This window comes from Zeus faber (genome assembly GCF_960531495.2).
Source record: "Zeus faber genome assembly, chromosome: 17".
Taxonomy (NCBI): domain Eukaryota; kingdom Metazoa; phylum Chordata; class Actinopteri; order Zeiformes; family Zeidae; genus Zeus; species Zeus faber.
The window spans coordinates 7,825,641-7,849,838 of record NC_137204.1 but is presented as its reverse complement, the minus strand read 5'-3'; the positions used below and the strand labels follow the sequence as shown (position 1 = coordinate 7,849,838).

At 44.6% G+C, this 24,198-nt stretch overlaps 1 protein-coding gene across 1 annotated transcript in view; it reads right to left on the bottom strand.

Annotated features, from left to right (window-relative positions):
- Positions 1-901: 901 nt before the first annotated feature.
- The window catches only part of LOC307243510 (netrin receptor UNC5D-like), a gene marked incomplete at both ends in the record, with an annotated part of 164,806 nt that continues 141,509 nt past the window's right edge, over positions 902-24,198 (bottom strand). Inside the window, 9 exons of the mRNA XM_080018340.1 lie at positions 902-1,076; positions 3,455-3,633; positions 3,743-3,907; positions 5,443-5,592; positions 12,344-12,574; positions 14,227-14,398; positions 21,927-22,011; positions 23,123-23,368; positions 23,512-23,661. Of these exons, the coding sequence (XP_079874466.1) occupies positions 902-1,076; positions 3,455-3,633; positions 3,743-3,907; positions 5,443-5,592; positions 12,344-12,574; positions 14,227-14,398; positions 21,927-22,011; positions 23,123-23,368; positions 23,512-23,661 (1,553 nt within the window). The remainder of the gene's footprint in view (positions 1,077-3,454; positions 3,634-3,742; positions 3,908-5,442; positions 5,593-12,343; positions 12,575-14,226; positions 14,399-21,926; positions 22,012-23,122; positions 23,369-23,511; positions 23,662-24,198) is intronic.

Here is a 24,198-nt window from a genome sequence, read left to right as displayed (position 1 = left end):
ATCTTCTATGCTGGGACCATATGTGCTGTCTTTGGTGGTGTGTGTGTGTGTGTGTGTATATGTGTGTGTGTGTGTGTGTGCGTGTGTGCGTGCGTGTGTGTGTGTGTATGAGAGATTTGTTGCATGTTAAGCATTATGGCATTATCGTATTGTAACGTCTGTTGTAGACAAACTGCATATAACCTCGCGCTTCAGGCAACCTAAACCTATCTAGATTCTATCAAATTGTTCTGTGATCGTATCAGTAAAGTAAAGTCCCAGTGACATAAAAAAAAACAAAAAACAGCGGGCAGGATGAAAGAACGGGGCGTAGAAGCCTAAGGAGAGACATAGAAAATGAAAAGAGACCCTCGGAGACACATAGCACACAGATTAATATCGTAAAACCCAGAGAACGGGCGTAGGGATCCAGAATACAGTCCAGTTCAGAGCAAGTCGCTAAGACTGTCCATCCTCTGGGGCGAGTCCTCTTTGCGCAGCTTTCCCAAGCTGATGAACAGTTCTTCAAAATGAACAAACGTCCGATAGGACAAAAAAAAAAAAAAGTGGAAAAAACGCTCAGCGGCCCCTTTTTCGAGATGTTTTCCCGTTTGCGGCACACTGCTTGGAATAGAGCAAACCACCAAATACATCCTTCAGATCCCTCCCCTTCCCTTCCCTTCCGCTACTCCTTCTCCTTCCCCCTCTTCTCATCCCACTCCACCACCACCCCCCACCCTCTTTTCTCCAGTAAGGGCCATTTTGGAATAGCAGAGACAGTCCCTTTAGGTCAGAATCCAAACCAAACGGAGCGTCCCCCGCATGTCCGGTGTTGGCCTGCCACGGAGTTCATGCAGGATGGGTGCATCGCGATGGGATCTCCCCGATCTCTTTAGTCCGCTGTGGGCCTTTCCAACACAATTTAAGTGAATTTATCGTCCAGATCCAGGGCGGGGGTCCTGGACGACTGGACCTTGTCGATCTCCTCCAGGGCGCTGGCCAGGGAGTCCAGGTCGCCCGAGTCCTGGTGTTGGGCTTCCCACAGACTCAGAATGGCTGCCGACGGGCTCTCCTGACACGCAAAGTAGCAGAGGTTCCTGTGAATAGTATAAAGTAGGGATGGAAAGTAGAACAGAGGGTAAGAAAAGATAAAAAAAAGAAATGCTTGTTCAAGGGCGTATATAGTGTTTTTGTTATCGGTTGAGGCACAACACAATCCATACTGGTAAAAATGAACATAAATCACAACATGATGCGGTTTGTTGTTTAATGAAAGGATTTACAGTGGAAACAAGATGACTGTAGTCCTTTTTATAAATAGGGAAGCATGGTTTTTGCATTTTTCGAATTTTGAATTTTATTATTTACTCTTCCTTTTTGTTGTTGTCTTTTTTCCTTTTTGGAATGATTTTTATTTATTTGATTCTACATGTTTTTAATATTTATATTCACATTATTAGATTTCTAAATATTATAATTGTTTTTCATTCATTCATTCTTATTTCATTTATTTGATTTAGGAAGATCCATGATGATAATTTGGGTAGAACGACCATTGACTTAATACTCATCCAAATGTAGAAAATTAGAATTTTCAATATTACGACTGCTTTCATAAAAGAGAAATATTAACAACATTTTTTTTAAGATTTTTTCTTTTTTTTTTTCTCTTTTCTGTATCTTTAAAATTCAACTTAACCCATCTAGGTACAGTCTAAAGATTGGTCGGCTGTACTAAGTCTAACAATCCGACACTTTCATAATAATTAAGATCGGGCACATTGATTCAATTCATAGGAAGCAAGGATACATTTGATTAATTTATAGAAGGAACTGGAAGAATGTAGAAAAAATTTGTAGGAGTTGCTTTCACGGTTCCCATGGAAACAAAGCTGATAACTTTGCGACTCATAAGAGTAATCGGGATGTGGTGTTTCAGTTGCAGTTACAGGCCTATTCCAACAGGGGGCACTGCCTCATCATATCATCACCCTGCGACTGATCATCACGAATCCCCTTCATAAATCCACTTTCCCCCCAATTTCCCATTGAGTAGCAAGGACGCCGCTGCGCACTTGAAGAAATAATTGCCATAATTCTGCTTAACAGGGTGCAGACATTTATGTTATGTTGTTCCTGGTGGGTCTATCCTGGGAGAAAATGCTCCCGATTCCTCCAACACAGATGTCTATTTTGTGTCTCCCCCCCCACGGACAAAATTCCGAGGATATGAGTACGATCGGATGCGATTTTGTTGTTTTTTTGTCAAACATCTTAGTAACATTGTCATCATCAGCTTTTCTCATGGCTTCCAATTAGGTGACGCGGATAAAAAACAAACTGTTGTTGTTAACGTGCACTTATTCCCGACACTATCTCCAGCCGATTGACATGTCCTTTTTTCCCAGTTTCATCTCTTCTTCTCTCTCTCATTCCGCACCTCACTGTGCATTTGTTTGCCGATCTGTAATGGAATCAGGGGCGCAATGTGCTGCCGAAGGCCGATTCGCGATGGAAGATAAGTGCCGCCAAAACGTGGCTAAATCCTGAATTAAAAAATGGATTTCAAAGATTGACATTTCTTGTGTCACGGGTCAGTCAGAAACAGAAAGACATTATATTCATATTCAGTCGCTCGTTTCAGGATAAAAATCAAGTCGGGGCGTGAAACCATGTTTTCCAACATTTTTCCAATGAAATGATAATGAATAAATGTACCACTACAAATGTCACAAACATGAGGAACTGTGCTTATTATTATGGCCAACTAATGGATAGTGATGCACGACTAGCGAATGATTCTGTCATAGTGAACAAATCCTTTTAATGACTTGGGAATCTGGAGTCACTCCGGCAATAGATTGGGTGAGCGATTCTTCTTAGAAACTGGAAATAATGACTGAGGACTTAATTAAAGTCCAAGGAACATTTGGCATAATTCCCAATACATGTGAGTGACTTTCCACTAAAATAAATCATTTTGACAGAACGAAATGATTCTTGAGAGAGTTCCATTCACAGCTCAGAGCCAAACCACCTCTTCTGAATCGTGTGCAGGAAGTCCCCCCTCACTCACCGTGGGTTGCACCAACTGAACCGAACAAACAAAGAGTGGGAAAATTGATCGACGCTTTACTCTTTACTGAGTGACTCATCAAGAACAAAATGTCGAACTTTTTGTCACTAATAGTTCTCACTTTCAGTGAGAAACTTGAGCTTGTTCAGATAAACACGGGGATTTTGTCTTGGAACTGGAACTGATGAATTCGTACAGCCTCGCAATTTTGATATTGCAACGCAAGCGCTAATTTCCATTATTAATTTTTTTTCAAGTGGAACTGAAGCAGTTGAAAATACACTATAAAGGATTCTTTTGGATGAATCAAGCTCTGCACGATTCCCCAGAAACACGGAAATGAGTGCTGGGGAGACGATAGAGAAGCCACGGTGTATTAGCAATGTGTTAAGCTCCGACCCGTCGATGTTGAGCTTCTGGGCCAGGAGTCGCCAGTCCTTCCCCTTGGCGTTTGCCGTGTCGAAGGTGGCGCAGATCCGCTGGCGGATGGAAAGCGGGATGATGAAGGCCTTCGACCCCGTCTGCGAGGTAACGGTGCAGTCGGACTGAGAGAAGAGGGGAACCACGCCTTTTTCTTTCTGCCGGAAAAGAGACAAAGGTGGAGTAGAAGAACGAAGAGGAGGACAACTGAGCAGTTTCGACTGAGGAGAGCGTGAAGGAGAGACACTTTCTCTCTCACATTCTCACCTCCGCCACCGAGGTGTAAACCTGGAGGATCTGCTCCTGGCCCTTGACTTGCCGTACGCTGATCTTGCAGCACAGTTGAGAGGAGGAGTGGCCGAATCGCTCCAGGGAGAAGGCACACTGCAAGGGACGGCGGTGACTGGCCCACACCTGAGGGAAGGAGAACTCCTGCGGGGGAGAGGACAAACACCGTAAAACCACCCCCCTCCAATCCATCCCTGGATTCATTTTGTGACCGGGGGCCGGAAAGGCGACCCCTTCTTTGAGCCGCCGGAATACGATTACACAGCGTTGAGCATCTCGGGCGGAGCTAACCAAGATCTCCCATAAGATAACCGAGTATCGGCCGAGGACGAACAAGACTTAAGAGGCTCGGGGTTTAGTTTCTCTGGCTTTGAACCCGCTGTGCCGAAACGAGACGGCGGCCGCTGAGAGAGGATAATGACTTCTAAGAAGCTCTTTCTTTTTTTTTTGGGGCGGGGGCGGGGGGCTGGAGACAAGCCCCCCAACGGAGGCTACCAGCATCATCTTCCTTGCATGACCCCGGCTGATGTCCCGTCCCTCTTCCCTATTCCCCTGGCAGAGAGGCCTGGTTGGTATTCTGGTGGAAAATAGCGTGGAGGGCTAATGCCGCTAATAGGACGTCGGGCGGCGAAAGGAACATCACAGAGCGGGAGAAGAACATGCACCATGCGGAGACCCCCGGGAAGATAACACGATCCGCGTCGGTGTGCCTGGAAGTCATAATTAATTTTTATAAGGGTAGGTCTGTGAGAAGAGGAGATAGCCGGCTCTGGCATTCCCTCGCAATGCCCTTGCCCCCGTCGCCGGGCTTTGATGCGGCCACGGAAGAAACAGGCAACGAATGGACGGGGTTTTTGGAAGCGAAGCCTTTGGTGGACGGATAGAACACGTCGAGCGGGAGAGAGGTGTCGCACGACTTCTACCGCGGAAAGTTTTTCCAAATGCCGCTTGAAATAAAAAGTGAAAACGAGCTCTTGCGGAATCAAACTCGCTCGATTCTACTCACTCTTGTGATTGAGTCAGTTCTAACAGGGATACAAGCTCTGTCGACATCAGAACATGATCAGGTTTCATGCTCAAAGGGAGGACTACGAGAGGTGATGAGAGGCTCGACTCTTATGAGTTTCGGTAATTCACGAGGCACAGGTAGAGACTTCAGAGTCGTTAAATTTTCCGACTCTTCGTTCGTTTGATTGAGTGTTCGGTGTAACGCACGGCGGGCGAGGGAGCTGGCTCTGAGTCGTGAATGGAATTCTCCAAAGAATCATTAAATTCTGGTAAAAAGGATTTCTTTTGGTGGAATGCAAAGATTAAATCGTCACTATGAGTTATGCCAAACGCCTTGACATTTTGATGCCTTGGGACTTTACTTTAGTGCTCAGTCATCCGTTTCAGGTTGTGAGTTGAAGATTCACTATTTTGATGGAGTGACTCCAGAGTCCCCAATCATTTGGAAGATTTGTTCGCTATGACCGAATCGTTTCAGCATCACTAACTATGAGTGTGATGTTTTGAGTGGTTGTTATGTCATTCACATCCACGCACATACGCACAAACACACACACACGCGCACACACACACACACACACACACACACACACACACACACACACACACACACACACACACACACACACACACACACACACACACACACACACACACACACAGAATTATACCTGGCAGGTGGTGAAAGGCTTGATGCTCCAGAGTAACTGTGGGATGTCCTGGATAGACACCTGGAGGCTGAACGTGTTCCCCCTGAACAGCAGGGTTTTGGGCTCTTCCAGGAGCTGCCCTCCCCTGCCACGCTCCCCCACCGCTACCACCTGGAAAAACAGAAGTTGTCATTTGATTAAATGAAATTTAAACAGCTGGAAAAATGTATACGTATCTCCTCCTTAGGTATTTGTAATGCACTGTACAAATTTTAATGACTTATTGAGCGATCAACAAACTCAATAATTATTATTCGATATTTAATCTTGCGCTGAATGAATGACAATTTAATCAATTTGCCTGTAAAAAGAATATAAGATCAAAGTAAACAAAAGGAAACAAATAAACAACCATCACCAGACACAACACCAACATTAAAACAAAAACCAAAATATTCAAAGTTATATGTAATATGTTAAATATTTAACAACTTTTTTATTATCATTTTACGACAATAGATTGATAACATTAGCAGAGGTGTGTAATGTAACGATCCACTACGTTTGAACAACATTAACACATTTGTACATGTGTTTGTATATTGTAAAAACAAAAAGTAACTAAGTGTGCTGTGCTGTCTGTAAGTAAAATATTTACTTATTATTTTAGTAGAGTTCATAATGTTACTTAAATATCTTTCAGTACAGGGTTGTTTTAGCAGTTGCATTTCACACAAGCGATGCATCCATTAGTAAAAAAGTCATTGTTAATGAAAGAAAGAATGACAGCCGTTAGGGATAGCAGACCTCGTGGGTTGAATCATCAAATATGGACTCAGAGTTTACATTCATTATCAATTGAGCTGTTCGCTGTTTACCCAAAGTGTTTTAAAAAGTGTGGTCAGGTCAGGAGTGATCTTTTGCAAGAAAAAACAAACAAGAAAAAACAAACAAAAAAACAAAACACAGGGTATGTTTTCAATTAAATTTTTATTCTACTATGCCGAGGCTTTGTTCATATGCCTTCAGTGTTCACTCTACGTGCTTTGTATAGTAACTTTGCCATTGCAGCAACTCTTAATGACTAGTAATTATTCATTCATTTCAACCAATTCAATTGACATTTTCTACATACATTTACACAATTATCAATCCGGATAACACCCAAAAACCAGACCATCGCTGTAGTTGTCTCTTAACCAGTAGATGTAAATGTATTGAGGTTAGTAAGCCTAACTAGTAGCCCAATATAGGGATATGGTGGTAGTTAGTGTACGTTAAATAATATTACTGGCATAGTAACATCGTAGTACTGTAGTAGTAATAGAACTGTAGAACTTGAGTAGAATGTTTAAAGGCAAAGTCGGTGATGTTGGTCTCTGGTTGTGGCGCCCCCTAGAGGAAGTCTTATGAACTACACCTTAGGGCTTCTTACCCTTTGCAACAGAGGGGTCTTGCAACGGCCATTGCTTTGTCGCTGAATCTCATTCCATGCTTGGGCAACTAAACTTAAACCAGGGATATAAGCGGCGTAGTTCAATATGACAGAGGGTGTTGCGTGTGCATTCTTCTTACTCACGACACAGCTTTGTGGGGACAAGGAGAATGACGCTCACACACTACAATATATGAGATACGGCGTCTTGCAGTTGTTGAACAAGTGTTTGTTCAGAGTGCTTCTTTTCCAACACAATGTAAATGTAAAAGGCAACGGGGAAATGCAAAGCGCGCAGTGCGTATTCCTGGTCAAGTACACCAGGGAAATCAATTATCGTACGGAGCAGAGACAAAAAAATATAAAAGGACAAATAAACAAATAAATCATGACTGACGGACTGACGGCGACGGTGGTTGGTACACAAATCCAATTTCTCTGCCATCCCATACGATTGCTTGTCTTGCCAACAGTGGAGCTCGGCTGAAAGGAGACACTATCAGCGTCCCCACACACACACACACACACACTCCCACACACACACACACACACACACACACACACACACACACACATACACACACACACACACACACACACACACACACACACACACACACACACACACACACACACACAATAAGTGGATGTGTGTGTGTCAGAGCGAGAAAGGGGGAGGTGTTCGTCTCTGTGTGTCTTGTTTATCTCGCTGAGGGAGGGAAACATACTGTTTTCCAGAAAGCCTTTTTTTCCCAGCACAGACTCCACTAAACGAAATAAATGCGTGTTGTGTGTTGCGTCTGTAAACATCGTGAGGACCAGCGCTCTGTAACACAACGGGGACCCAATGTTGGTCCCGCTCGTAAAAGAATCGTCATCGCGTGTGTTTTCGGAGGCTTGTTACGCAGAACGGGAAGAGGCTGCGTCCCGTTTAATTAGCACACATGTTTAATTAAGCAAAAGAGAGAAGGGAGACGGGGGGAGGCGACCTTGTTTGTAATTAAACGTCCCCCTCTTTGTCTCCGTGCCACCGAGGCGTCTCCCGGCGGCACCCGGATCTTGAGCGGAGCGTGGCAATCAGAAGGAAAGACTAAAGGTCAATGGACAGACAGACAGCAAGCTAGATAGATAGATAGATAGATAGATAGATAGATAGATAGATAGATAGATAGATAGATAGATAGATAGATAGATAGATAGATAGATAGATAGATAGATAGATAGATTGATTGATTGATTGATTGATAGACAGATTGATAGACAGATGGACAGACAGATGGATAGACAGACAGATGGATAGAGTGATAGACAGATAGAGAGACAGACAGAGAGAGAGATACATAGATGGATAAACCTAAAAAACAACAATAAACATAACAATAAACAATGGTTGGTAAAAGTTTGTAAATATACAATGCATACAATAAGCTAATCAATAAATATAATACATAAATATGAACCAATATATGAGCACAAAGCCCATTAAATAAAGGTTCAGTAATCAGCACTAAGATGGCACACGCACGTGCAGGCACACACACACACACACACACACACACACACACACACAGACGCACACACAGCCTTGGATAATTCTTGCAATAATCAATATCTTGATCCACTGTGCGATAAGTGTGAAATTACAGGTGTGTAACACTAAATACACCACAATGTTCGGTTAGAGCGATTCACAGGAAGAAATGGAGCTTTTGGGCAGTTGCAACATCTAGCAACATCATGAATACTCATTTAGAAGTTCGGAAAGCTTTCATTTGGTGTCACACATCATGGCATCCTAATGTACACCGCGTTCCAAATTATGCAAATCATATTTTGACAGTCAGTATAATTTTCAAGTCATCAACCATTAGGGTATAATTTGAATGTTATTGAACAAACCTCCCAATGATAACAGTATTTTTTTCAAAAATAAAAAACTCAAAATGCAATGTTCCAAATTATTATGCACAACAGAGTTTCAAAACATTTTAAAGGTTGTAAAGAACTGAAAATGGTCATTTGTTGAATTTGCAGCATTAGGAGGTCATATTTACTGAAATCAAAAGCTATTTCAATCAAAAACATCTTAACAACCTTCTTCGATATCCCCTTCACAATCCTTGCATCTATTGAACTTGTGAGTTTTTGGAGAGTTTCTGCTTGAATTTCTTTGCAGGACGTCAGAACAGCCTCCCAGAGCTGCTGTTTTCATGCCAACTGCCTCCCACCCTCATAGATCTTTTACTTGAGGATGCTCCAAAGGTTCTCAATAGGGTTGAGGTCAGGGGAGGATGGAGGCCACACCATGAGTTTCTCTCCTTTTATGCCCATAGCAGCCACAGAGGTATTCTTTGCAGCATGAGATGGTGCATTGTCAGGCATGAAGATGATTTTGCTACGGAAGGCACGGTTCTTCTTTTTGTACCATGGAAGAACGTGGTCAGTCACAAACTCTATATACTTTGCTGAGGTCGTTTTCACACCTTCAGGGACCCGAAAGGGGCCGACCAGCTCTCTCTCCATGATTCTGGCCCAAAACATGACTCCGCCACCTCCTTGCTGACGTCGCAGCCTTGGGACATGGTGGCCATCCACCAACCATCCACTACTCCATCCATCTGCACCATCCAGGGTTGCACTCATCAGTAAACAAGTCTGTTTAAAAATGAGTCTTCATGTATTTCTGGGCCCACTGCAACCGTTTCTGCTTGTGAGCATTGGTTAGGGGTGGCTGAATAGTAGGTTTATGCACAACTGCAAGCCTCTGGAGGATCCTGCACCTTGAGGTTCGCGGGACTCCAGAGGCACCAGCAGCTTCAAATACCTGTTTTCTGCTTTGTAACGGCATTTTAGCAGCTGCTCTCTTAATCCCATGAATTTGTCTGGCAGAAACCTTCCAGTTATGCCTTCATCTGCACAAACCCGTCTGTGCTCTGAATCAGCCACAAATCTCTTCACAGTACGATGATCACGCTTAAGTTTTTGTGAAACGTCTCATGTTTTCATACCTTGTCCAAGACATTGCACTATTTGAGGCTTTTCGGCAGCAGAGAGATCCTTTTTCTTTCCCATATTGCTTGAAACCTGTGGCTGCTTAATAATGTGGAACGTCCTTCTTACGTAGTTTTCCTTTAATTGGGCTCACCTGGCAAACTAATTATCACAGGTGTCTGAGATTGATTTCAGTGATCCAAAGAGCCCTGAGACACAATACCATCCATGAGTTTAATTGAAAACCAAAAAATTTAATGTTTACGACACTTCAGTCTAATTTGCAAAATAATTTGGAACGTGGTGTAATTTGTGCCAGACAAACAGAGCACGAGTCATTTTCAGAAAGGGTGAAATTCATGCTATAATCTGGCATGGGGAATAGTGACTTTAAATGAAAGCATATGATACAATTTGGGCTACAGGGCTGTTTTGACAAATCTAATGGAAACATTCACTCCACTGGGACACTATTTGGAGAAAAGTTGGTTGCGTACAAAATGGGCTCTCGACCAGCGCTCTTTATGGAGAGTATCCACTGAGGGCAGTCGACAGCATATTGCATAGATTGTAGTTTTTTTAAAATGAGTGTGGAAATGAAGAAATATCACCCGAAACACTTGCTAACGCACTGACAGTAGTTATTTGCCAAGATTGTATTTGCCAGCCAAATGCTCTTCAACTTGCCACAAAGACAACATGATAAATTATTCTTTAATCTGCTACTTAAGATTAAATGGGAATTTCCATTGCAACAGTGTTTGGCATATACATTTCCATCTTTTCTGTGCACCTTTCTGGGAGCTTTCAATTTTCAATTTGAACTTTGAAATATGACTGGCCAGACATTGAAATGCACCTTACGGTTAATATCCATCCGACCCAAGTATCTCGGAGGGAATTACCAGTGCAGTACCAGTCGGACCATATATCCTGTACACAGATAACTCTCAAAAATAAGCGCAGAAATCCGAGAACGCATTATAGAATGTCTTCTACGTTTATTTTAAAAGGCGATCGGCAAACAAAAGGTTTTGGTTCGGTTCGGGCGTTAACACTCACCTTATGTTGTCGCGGCACGGTAGGAGACGGGCAAATGTTGTAATAATCCATCCAGAGGGATAATTTTCCAAAGCGCCACGTTCCTTCCATCATTGTTTGTTTCCACTTGCGTGTATATAGCGTAAAATATTGCCATAAAGCAGTTCTGCCGCTGATTTGCGACACAGCCTCGGGGAGGGACCGTATGTGCAGCTGTGCTGTCACATGAGCGTGACCAGATCATGCAATGTATTTGTCATTGACAGGGAGCAGATATATCTAAGGAGAACATGATTTCACCGATCATGGATAAAACCTCAAAATGATGGGATGACAATCGTAGTCGGACAAAACACAATATCTGTAACGGACAGTCGTTTCATCCAATCAATCGGCCCAACCTCTAATATTTATATAATGTTATCGATATATATTTTGTGCGTTGTGCGTGTTAACACTTAATCTTGGACTGCAACTTGACATGGTAACTAATGATTTTACGCACATTGTATGAGTAACTTGTTATATCACTGCGCTACTGCTAAAAAGTTATTTATTACTGTAACACATTATTTTGTTACGCATTAACACCAACACTGCTCCTATAGCCCTAAAAATGGTCATAGCTTTCAGTAACCATTTCAACTGCAACATTTTACTATAAGATCCAAAGTACAAATAGCCGGCCGCAATCTAAGACAACAAACTGTCATGTCAAGCAAATGCCAAACATCCGTCAAGGCCGTTTTTCCCTTAACAAACTACAGGAGACTGAACGTAAAACATTACTTCCTGAATGCGTTGTTCACCTGCTTCATTGAGTCACTGTTGACCTTCAAGCTTAACAACTTTGTTATGGCTCGACTCAACAACATCTGGAAGATTAAGATAGGCGGAGGGTGAAATTGTGAAGTAGTAAAACCTTTTGGACAACAGCAAAGGACCATCAAAGGAGCTTTATGAGGAGTGGCAGAATGAAACAGGAATACATAATGGCTCTTTCAAAACATCCCCTAAATCATCACTTTGAATCTTTCCATTAGGGTGAAGGTTGAGGCCTTTGTCCTTTAAACACTAAGAGGACCTTGAAGAACTTTGTGCCAACGCATGATAAAGAACAGCCAACAAAAAGGAAAATTATTATACTATTCTATTGTATCTATTTTGGAATAGCTACAGACAAATTGAAGGAAAAACCAACATGAAGTCGCTCAGTAAGCCGTTCAATGTGCCTTGACTGAAGTCTCTGGAGGTCTACTGGAGGGATGGAACACCGTTCTTCCAGAAAATATTCCCTCATTTGGTGTTTTGATGATGGCGGTGGAGAGCGCTGCCTAACACGTCGGTCCAAAATGTCCCATATTCGTAGATCTGGCGACTGTGAAGGCCATAGCATCTGATTTACATCATTTTCATACTCATCAAGCCCACAGCGGTTTTCAATCCTCTACCTACCTGGAATGCGTGTGGGGTGTCGTCCACGCAGTAGACCCTGAGGTTGTAGCCCAGCGGATTGCCGGGGTCCAGGCTGCCAAACACGGCCAGCCTCAGCCTCTTGGTCGCCTCCGGACACAGTGGCTCCCCCACCAGGGCGTAGCGACCCGGGCGGTCCAACAGCAGGTGGCAGCTGTGGGCCTCCAGGAGACAGTAGCAGGATGTACTCTCCTTCTCCGTGGACATCACTTCCTGTGGATGCGGTTGGGGCGTTTGAGGATGAAGGCATTGGCATGAGACATTGGGACACGGAAAATTGAGGGACCTTTAATTTTCCTATCTTTGAACTGTTACTGTTGAACAGAGAAGAAATTATTTGAAGTGGTAAGGGGTAATGATAATGATATGATATGACATGCATATAATTTGGTGTATACAGCATGTATTAATGTGTATCTTTAGAATCTTAATCTTTAGATTAAGTAGGGCAAACTTTCCTTGTACGTAAAAATTGTAGTCGGCCCCATGAACAGATTCAGATTCCTTTTCACGTGCTTAGTTCCCGAAAAGAATATGTTTTTCTCTGCATTTCGGCATTACTGTTTGCCGGAGACGCACATAGGTGTAATTTAGCGCCTCGCCGTTCCCTTAACACACGCTCGGCGGCACTTCAGCCGATAAGAAAAGATCTCGGTGATATAGTTCATCCAAACCAGCCACCAAAGGGGAAATAAAGGAAAAAAATATAACCTCAATTACTGGCACTAAAAAAGCACTCACTTTTTGGGGGGAAGAAGCGTGAGAGAGAGAGAGAGAGAGAAAGAAAATGAGTGGGAGAGGGAGAGAGAGCGGGAGAGGCAGAGAATTTAATTTCCTGTAATTTCCCTAATTCGAGTGATTGGGATTCGAGGAGACATTTCGCATGTGATAAAGGTCTCATTATTTCACAGTGACAGCCACAGGTCACGACGCCTCTTTTTTTCTCTTCTCTTTTTTCCTCGCGGGACATCTCTCTCTCTATCTTTCGTTCTTTTCTCTCGTGTCTGGGTCCTTCCTTCCTCGCTGACTTTTCCACCCTTTCCCTTTGCTGGTGGCATATAGTGCACATAAATGATAGGTCCTTTTGATAGCTCTCTTTTGTGCAACATGTCTCCGCCGGCAAATTATATCCTGTGCAAATGTCAAAGAGAGAGCGGGAGAAAAAGAGAGAGAGAGAGAGAGAGTGGCGGGTCCCCCAAAAGCCCTCTGATGAGGTTAGTTAAACATTAAAAGAGCAACGCTGGTATGTCTATTGTGCGTCCGTTGGGAGGGGGCGAAAATGGGTGTTTGGATGGATGTCAGACTCCCATGTTTGACTCCCCCCCCAAGACAGTTCGCCTCTTCAGAAATTAAACACTTAAAAAAAAACGGCAGAGCGAGACAATTTTACCTGTTCTGAACCGACGTTCAGCTGTTGCGTGACGGTGAAAATTGCAGCTCCGAGTGTATTTGAGTATCTGTGAGCGGTGTTGTTTAAACTGACCTCTATTTTCCTATTTCAATTGAGAGTAGCTTGAGTGCTTTTTGTTATGTATGGCGTACACCTGTAGATTTGTAGAGCTCTATATTCTTCATATCTCTTTGAGTCTATTTGTCCAGTCAAAGGGGCGACTCAAGTTTTCGGGAAAAGTCATGTACATCCACGAGACCCCAAATATTGATTTTCCAGTGCTTGACCGGCCAAAATGTAAGCTGAAGCACAGTTTTTGAGGACAAATGCAAAAGACAATAACTGCTTCAGGACACCTTCGCAAGATGCAGGAGTGCAGGCCATTTGCAAAGAATTCTGGGGGTGCACGTGAGAAAAAATGTACTGCATGTCAACATCTTGTGAATGGAACATTCTCAACATTGAATTGACTTACCTCCCACTTCTTTTCCTGCGTTTTACGCTTTAGCCGAATGCTCCAGTTGCTAGCTATGACCTCGGCGCAATGGGCTACGGTGACGGCCACGGGGCAGGACAGGTCAAGGCCTTGTGGGCCGTACGTTACTTCTGGGCTCAGAAGGATCTCTTCACCTTCCTCTGGCGCAGTGCTTAACACACAAAAGCATAAAAAAAACATGGAACACGTTAGCAACTGTGCTGTTCCGAAACCAGACGCACTTTTCAAATGCTAGTGAGTTTAAGACCTCGACTCGCATCAAAGTAAACCAAAGCCCACGGACGCTCCCAATGAATCAATCCCCCCCATGGCTGACACACTGACACAGAGATAGAGAAGCATTAAAGAACTAAGACTAATGGACAGTGGAGCTAGGGAGGACAGGCTTTAGCACACAGCGTGTCGGCTGCATAGGCTCGATGGGGCTCATGAAACCCGCCTTGGCCGGCCCGTTGACGGATTAGCGGGGCCAAGCTGCTTCTTGGCCGGGGGCCCGATCTTGGCCGGGAGCCCCGAAGACTGGGAGCAATCGATGGGACCACCATCAGTCATGTGGCTGGCTGGATAGTTCACATACAGAGGATGAGATATCGGTCCTGCTGTCACTGGGCACTAGTCTGGATATCTCAGCTCATATTAATACAACTGCACGGAAGAGCAACCTCCCCGCATTTAAAACAAGATTTTACAGGTGCATTGACACATGGACACATACACAGAACATCGTCTGCAAAATATAAATGAGGATATGCCAATAAACTCCATTTGCTGATTGGCTGGTTTAAGAAAGATTACGGACATTTTGATGATATTTGTGATCAATCGAGATTAAATGAAATTTTTACATATTTACAATTTGATTATTGTGAACAGAAACACCAGATAACTTTTATCAAAATGTAATTTAATGGCATTTTCACCGTAAACAAGCCGCTCTCCAAGACGTTCTCCTATTCCTTTTCACTGAGCCAGTTGCGAAGACTAAAAAGCCTGTTTACATGTACTGCTATATTAAAGCATGGAAAACAATGAAATTAATTTTGAGAGCCCTAATTATGAAACATTTCACATGCTAACATGCTCACAGGCACATTAACAATCAACCAACCAATCAAGGGCCTTATGCAGTATTTATTTTATGGAAGTTGTTGGAAAATGGGAATTTAAATATAACAGTTTGTTATTCTTTTTGGGTGAAAATGTGTTGTGGAAAGTATCACATGGAGCGTGGTAGTGGAGCCCTGCAGCTGTCCATTGTGCTAATCAGACCCCGGCGTTGGAACAAACCAAGGTGACCTGTCATGAATCCTCCTTGATCTCCCAGTATTTATATTGGTTTTCATCTTTTATTTTCATCTGGTAATTTCCTCATGCCATGTCACTAACCTCCATGTCATTTCAGATCCAGCTTCTCCCTTCTGCTTTGCTGTCACTCCCTTCCCTTCACCAGGTTCCCCCCGCTAGCAGCTCATTCTCAGTATAAATACCAGTCCACTTCCCTTTGTTCCCTGCCAGATTGGCCAGAAAATGTCTGGCCAGAAATGAACCCAGCCGACTTAGAGACTCCCATACCCCTTTTCCACCGAGGCATTTTGAAGGCTGGTTTGGAGCCGCTGCCTAATGTGGGACCAGTTCTTCACTTTTCGACAGCAAAAGAACCGGCACCACTTCAAAGCTGGAGAAGAACCAAGAACCACTTATGTCAGGGGCTGGGGGCAGGGACAAGCAAGCCTGAGCAAAACATTGTGGCCGCCATTTTTTTTACCGCTTCAGCAGTGCAGATTACATGTGAGTAAAATCTGGTCCATGGCGCTCTCAAGTGGACAAATCAAGCGGACATCTTGTAAAATATATCACATTTTATTGAGTTGGAGCACTATTTTTCTTTATAATATTAGAACGCAGAAGCTGCCAGCCAAGCGGGCTAGAGCTCCGGCAGCTTGTTTACCAGCAGCTCTGGGCTCCGCGGACTGCTGGAGTTCAAGCCCGCTCCGCCCCCGGTTTTCAACATTCCCTGCCAATTTCCTATTCCCTACCCATTTTCACCACAATTAAAATAATAATAATAATATTATACTTGTTTTCAGCACTTTAAGCAGCCACACCTGTCCTGGGTCTAGGAATTGGTAATGTGGCTATTACCTGTTGCTTGTTGACTTGAGTTCTAATGGCTTGCGGGAAAAAACTCCGTCTCAGTCTCTCTGTTCTCGCTGTGTGACTGCGGAGGCGCTTGCCTGACCGCAGCAGCTGAAACAGTCCGTTGTTGGGGTGATGAGGATCCTTCATGATCCTGCGGGCTCTGCTACTACACCTCCTGGTGTATAACTCCTGCAAGGGGGGGAGGGTAGTTCCAGTGGTACGTTCAGCTGAACGCACCACCCTCTGCAGGGTGGTGCGTTCAGTGCGTTCAGTACTGCCCAGGACAGGCGGTCGCCTGTCCTGGGCAGTACAGTTCCCAAACCAGGCAGTGATGTTGCCTGTCAGGATGCTCTCCACTGCTCCAGAGTAGAAGGACTTGAGGATCCTCACCGAGACCCGGAATTTCCTCAGCTGCCTGAGGTGGTAGAGACGCTGCCTCGCCTTTCTCACCAGAGTGTCTGTGTGTACAGTCCATGTTAAGTCCTCTGTGATGTGGACTCCCAGATATCTGAAGCTGCTCCCCCTATCGACAGAAGTCCCATTAATCCACAAGGGCGTGTGCGTCCTCGATTGTGATCCACGCCTAAAGTCCACAATCAGCTCCTTGGTTTTGCTGACGTTCAGGTGTAGGCTGTTGTCCTGGCACCAGAGTGACAGGTCAGCCACCTCCTCGCGGTAGGCCTTCTCATCGCAGTCGGTGATCAGGCCTACGACCACGGTGTCGTCAGCAAACTTGATGATGGTGTTGGAGCTGGACCTGGCCACACAGTCATGTGTGTACAGGGAGTACAGTAGGGGGCTGAGGACGCAGCCCTGGGGGGATCCTGTATTCAGGTTGAGGGAGCTTGACATGTACTTCCCCACCTTAACCACCTGGGGGCGGCCTGTGAGGAAGTCCAGGATCCAGGTGCACAGCGGAGCATTCAATCCGAGCTCCATCAGCTTGACAGCCAGTCTGGTGGGGACTATGGTGTTGAAAGCTGAACTATAATCGATGAACAGCATTCTCACATAGACCTCCTTCTGGCCATCCAGGTGCGTGAGCGTGGTGTGCAGTACCTGGGAGACCGCGTCATCTGTGGATCTGTTTTGCCGGTATGCAAACTGCAACGGGTCCAAGGTGCGGGGGAGGGAGGCGCAGATGTAATCCTTAATCAGCCTCTCGAAACACTTCATGATCACCGAGGTGAGGGCCACCGGACGGTAGTCATTCAGGCAGGTTGGAGAGGCGATCTTCAGGACAGGAACGACGGTGGACCTCTTGAAGCACGACGGGACCACTGATTCAGCCAGGGAGATGTTTAATATTGTGGTGAACACCGGAGCTAGCTGGTTAGCACAGGTCTTCAGTACTCGCCCAGATATGCCGTCTGGGCCCGCAGCTTTCTTGGTGTTCACCCGCATCAAAGCCCTCCTGACCTCGTGCACGGACACTGAGAGTGCGCGCTCATCCCCAGCGGTGTAACTCCAAATAGCCGGCGAGCTAGCGGTGTTGCTGCCAGACTCGAATCGCGCATAAAAGGAGTTCAGTTCGTTGGCTAGGGAGGCGTCCACACTCGTGGCTGGGGAGGAGCTGCTCTTGTAGTTTGTTATTCTTCGCAGCCCCTCCCACAAGCGTCTTGTGTCCCCCCGCTCCATCTGTAGCTCCACAGTCTCTCTGTACGCCCGTTTAGCGTCCCTCACCGCCCTCCGCAGATTGTACGACGCCGCTTTGTAATTATCCATATTACCAGGTACAAGACCGTCGTTGTAAGCGGCCGTGCGAGCATTCAGAGCGCAGCGGATGGATTTATCAACCCATGGTTTCTGGTTTGGAAATATCCGAACTTTCACCGTGGGAACGATATCATCCGCTAGCGTAGCCACAAAACTTACTACAACCTCCGTAAACTCGCTGACGTCACTTGAACTTGTTTGGAACATGTCCCAGTCTACGTCAGTCAGAGCGTCCTGAAGCGCAGCCTCCGATTGGTCCGTCCACCGCTTCACTTCCCTCGTCATCACCAGATCCCGCGCGATCAGAGGCCTGTAAACAGGAAGCAGCGAGATCGCGGCGTGATCTGATTTCCTGAAAGCAGGGAGCGAGACGGGCTTGTATCAGTTCTTGTAAGGAGTATAACAATGGTCCAGAGTTCTGTCTCCCCTGGTAGCACACGTGATGTGTTGGTGGAAATTAGGCAGAACTTTTTTAAGGTTGGCCCTGTTAAAGTCCCCAGTCACCACCACAGCCGCGTCAGGATGTCTGTTCTGAAATCCGCACAACACATCGTACAGAACCGACAGAGCTGCGTCAGTGTCCGCTTGCGGTGGGATATAAACGGCTGTAATGATGACCGTGCTGAATTCCCGGGGGAGATAAAATGGACCTCATAGTATGGTCAGCTGTTCCAGGTTCGGCGAGCAGGAGTGGGAGAGGAATTTGGTGTTGTTGGCGTTACACCAGCGGTTGTTTACCATTAGGCAGACGCCTCCACCTTTGGATTTCCCCGACTCTCCCGTTCTGTCGCCACGGAACATGGAGAAGGCCTCGGCTGGACGTATGGCTTCATCCGGCACCAGTGGAGTCAGCCATGTTTCCGTCAGGCAGAGGACGCATCAGTTCCTCGTGTCTCGCTGGAATTTAATCCTCGCTCGAAGTTCATCCATCTTGTTCTCCAGGGACTGGACGTTAGCAAGAAGGATGCTTGGCAGAGGTGGACGGTAAGGTTGCGTCCTCATTCTGACCCGAATGCCGCCTCGTAGTGAAACCGGATCCTCGTCTTTTTTACGGAAGTGATGTCAGCATGACATCTACACAATAATGTCTGTGTGTGTGTGTAAAAGTAAAACGATTTTAAAGTTGAACTCTATCAAAACGGTTTCACATTGTGACTTCACATCACATGAAATATGGATGAATGATCTTCACCTGGACTGTCACTTAAAAGGAAACGATCGAATATTCGCGCTGTTTAGCATCTCGGTTAGTGAACTGTGTTTCCCTATGTAACCTAAAGGGAATATTTAACTCCACGGTTTAACATTTTTCTACTATTTAAAATTCTAACTCGGTTTTGAAAACACGTTGAGATATAAAAAAAGGAACACAAATCTGTAAAAATCAAATTTTCCTTCAAGAAAGGTTTTTTAAACTTATTTGGCTGTTCCTGGCAATTTTAGAAATGTGCGAGATAACGGGTTTTGCTGCGGTGGTTCACAAATATGATCAGGAGACCGTGTTTTATTGAGTGTTGGAATACAATACTAACATGTTGGCACCCTAACGCCCAAGATATGGTGTTCTTATCATAATGCTATTTTTTATATGAAAACATTCTTAATAAATGGTCAGTAAGGAGATGTTCTTGATCAACAGTTCAACAACCTCATTATTTAATTCCCTGGTTAACCTACATTCCCCTGGTGAACTGGAGAACATCATAGACCAACCAACCAACAAACGTGGTCTCACGAGTATTAAATAAGAGAAGATTTATGGGAGTAAACTGGACTACAGCAATGACTTTGAAATTCGATGCCTAGGTTAACCTCTGGGCTTCACCTTTGGTTCCCCTGGTAAACTACAGAGGATTGTACAGTATACATGGAACTGTCCCAGGGGGCCAGGGGAAGGTTAAACGCCCTCAAAACCAAGGTAGAGCATTGATTCCTCATTCCTCTTCTTATGTAGATGGCCTGGGTTGGAAAGGAAAGAAAATGGATCCAATTTCTCATTGGCTTTCTGTGGCTGTCAGAATATAGGATTTGACTGACAGCTTGGTGGAGCACGCTCCCCGCGGCTCCTCGCGCAACCAGCCAGAGTGGTAAACAACTTAGGGCTTATCAGGCCAGAGCAGGAACCTGGAGGGGTATGGGGGGTCCAGTTTGACTGGATGGTGTTGAGAGGAGTGGCTAACCACCAGAACCTAGACATGGTCATTGATCTTTATCTTTATTTAATACCCCTAGGCACTGAAAAAAGGAAGGTCACATGAAGATTTTACTCCAAAATGACATCCAATTTTCTACCGACAGAGTAACCAACTTTCAGTTAGCGGGAATATACTAGTTTACCATATTGTCAAGTTCAGAACTTTCTGGCAGTATTTTCTCACTGAGATTTTGCAATGTAGAAGAGGTATAAGACAGGGTTTCCCAACCTTTTTTTCTACAACGGCACACTTCTTGCAATGATATAATCCGACAGCACGCAACTATTCTTAACCACTTAAAAAGGTCCCAAACTGCTTATTATTATAGCCTCTAAACAGTGTGTGATCCAAGTCTCTCAAACGATTCGTTCACAGCGAACAAATCTTTTGAATGACTCGGCAGTTGGGAGACGCTCCTGCAAAAGAATGAATCTTACCAACTGAAAATAATTACTGAGGACTAAATTAAAGTTAAAGTCAAGAAAAAAGGCCAAGACATTTGACATAATTCATAGTGAATATGACTGATTTATACTTTTTGCATCCCACCAAAATAAATAATTTTGACAGAATTAAATTGTTCTTATGAGAATTCCATTCGTAACTCGACTCAAAACTGACTCTCGGTACACCAGCTGAATCAATCGAGCGAATACACTAAATTGAACAACTCTTCACTGAGTGAAGAAAACACTGACAAAAACAACTACAACCGCAGTAGCAACAACAGCAGCAACAACAAAAGCAGCAGCCACAGAAACAACAACAACAGCAGTCGCAGCAACAACAGAAACAATAACAACAGCAGCAACAACAACAAAAGCAGCAGCAGCAACAACAGAAACAACAACAGAAACAGCAGCAACAACAAGTGGAATTTAAAACATTTTTATGGCACGCCTGGAGAGCTCTAATGGCACGGTGATTGAAAAACACTGGTATGAGCAACTGTAAATCAAGAACATGTCCAACAAACTGACTTCTGGTGTAGAGATAACATTTGAGGCTCTGTTGGAAAGAAATCGAAAATTTTACATTCCTTTCAAATGGCTGTTATCCATTCTTCCATTCTTGTTTGATCCCAGAGTAATTTTACAGAAATGACCAGGCAACAGGCAACAGTTACCAAAAGGTTGCTTTTTTGCCCGTTAACGTTGCATCTGTCAGAGTGCTAAAATGATATTGCCTAAAGTTTACCGCTTCAACCAATCACCATAAAGGAGACTGGCTTCATGGCTAAGTCTGGAGACATCAAAATGGGCTCCCAGAATGGCATGGTGAGACCAGTTGCTCAGGGCGATGCTATCGATGCAATCTGCAAGGTTATGTCTGCAACCGCTCGGTTGTTTGCGACACATTGTGTCCTCCCCTGCAGTGTCTCTAAGATGAGCAAGGACAACACGCTGAGCAGAGCGTGTCAGGCTACGGGTTTGCATCTTTCCATGTGCCAGGTTGGTGTGTGTGTGTGTGTGTGTGAGATCTTTAGAGTGAAGTAGAATAAATAAAAGGATAGACGCAGGCAATGGAAGAACCAAAGAGGTAAAGGAGACAAGCTAAGCTCTCTCTCTCTCTCTCTCTCTCTCTCTCTCTCGCTCTCTCTCTCTCTCTCTCTCTGTGTGAGCCGATCACCTGCCGTCCTCCTGCTTGATGATCATGTATATTTCCCACGTTGTGTCTTCAGCGATCCCCCCGTGAGGCACCAGCAGACTGACACCTACGCAGGAAAAGAAACAAAAACAACACATTTATGCAAACCTCCTCACCTACGTAACCTCATACACCCCCGACCTTTTGTCTCTGTTGACTAGAAATGTGAGCAAGGCGCCCCCAGAAACAACTATGGAACCAAGTCCCAAATGGCCTAGGGTGTGGGACTTCTGTCATGTCCCATCACAACACACTATCACATAGTAGTTTATGATAAAAAATAAAAATACAGTAATACTATAATAATAATAATAATACACAAAAATAGGTACGTAAATAAGTAAATAAATAATTAGGCTGTCAATCATTAAAGTAACTAATTGTGATTATTTAGACAATGCATGATATTTATGCGATTATTCACAACTAATCATGACGACAAAAAGCAATATCTCAATATAGAGCCATACTATTATTTGATTATTGACAACATAAACACAAAATAATGTTGATCAAAACTAGTGCATGCCTGTTTGGAACGGGCTGCACTGCGGACGTAAGTGACTCAGTCACCGAGCCAGTTCATGCCCGTTCAAAACACAGAAAGACAGACAGACAGACAGACATACATACAGACAGACAGAAAGACAGAGATTCATTCCTTTATGGCTGCGGATGTAAGTGACTCAGTCGCAGAGCCCTGAAGCCCCGCCCCACTGCTGCACAGAGCCGAGTGTCTGAGCTGAGCAGCTCGCTGTTCGCTTGCTGTTTATTAATATTACACGTGTCGCATGTCCGAATTGCGCCAAATTCGACACCGCATTCCCTAGCAATACACCTGCCAAGTGTGAAGTAGATAGATGAACGGTTGTTGAGATAATCGAAGGACATACAGACAGACAAAGATCCCTTCCTTTATAGTTAGAATAGTTAGATCCATTTAATGGCATTTTCGCCATCAAACAAGCCGTTATCGTTCCCCTATTCCTTTGCACTGACCCAGAGGGTAAAATAAGCAGGTCTCTTTACATGAAATACTACATTAATACATGGAAAACAATGAAACAAGAAAAATAATTATTAAAGAATAAATCTGCAGTGTGTATGTATGTGCATATTACTAATGCATATCACCATTGCAATCACCCCCGGGATACACTGGATAATCACAGGCTCACCTGTGTTCGGTGCCACTAGCCTGCCTCCCGCGTGGCCAAACACTCCTGTCGTCTTGAGCGGCGGCTTGGAGAGGGTGGACAGGGCGTGGGGGATGAAAAGGGCTTTTCCTCGTCGCCCCAGGGTGGCTTCCACCGCCACCCCTTTGTAGTCCGAGGACATACCCCGGGGGAAGGTCTTTGGGTGGGACATGACATGGTACTCTGCCCTCTCCGCCACCGATAAGGACACCATGAAGGAGCTTTGATCTGGCGATGGACAAAAAAAATACGATATAATATACATATCCTGAAAACATTCTGAAGAGTGACATTTGCACAAAACGTCAGCATGATGTGGACGGGAAACAAATTGAATAACAAGGAGAACAGTATGGGTATCCATTTGTTACCTTTGACCTTGATGTCCGGCAGGGGGTCGAGAAGCGAGCGCTCGGCCATCAGCTCCTTATCCATGGAGTCCTGAAAGCACATGGGGCTGGTGTATGTCCGAGACACCGTCAGATCCGGCTGCATGGACGAATTGATCAGGAGGGGGTTACCTGAAAAGAAAATAAAGAAAAATAAATGACCATAACAGAAGTTCCAAAAAACTAAAATACACTGTGGCAGACAAAGGGGCGTGGTCAAGCACCAGCTGCGGACAACAGCACGGTTCCCTTTTCCCGCGGCCACCAAGCTGCCTCGAATTGGCCCAATCAGCGCCGTGTGGGCGCTGATTGGGCCAAATCAAGGCAGAGAGTTTTCTTAACGTTTTGTCTGTTTTACAGAGGGGATGGGCGCACGGGCTCGTGAGCAGCCCAGGAGCGGAAGGCCAATCCTCCTGCGCCGAGAGGACTATTAGCAACCCTTTAATAATAGATCCTGAGATATATAATAGATCCTATATATATAAATATATACGTATATATAATTGTGGCCTGCGTGTCAGACACTGAAATGGACAATAAAACTATGCTGGCGCACTATGGCCAAAAACACTCCGTCTCCCTCCCTGAACCCTGAACTGTGGGAAGAAAAGGCCACATACACTAACTAAAGAAATGGTGGACAATTGCTTAGCGGATAGTTCAGCAGCT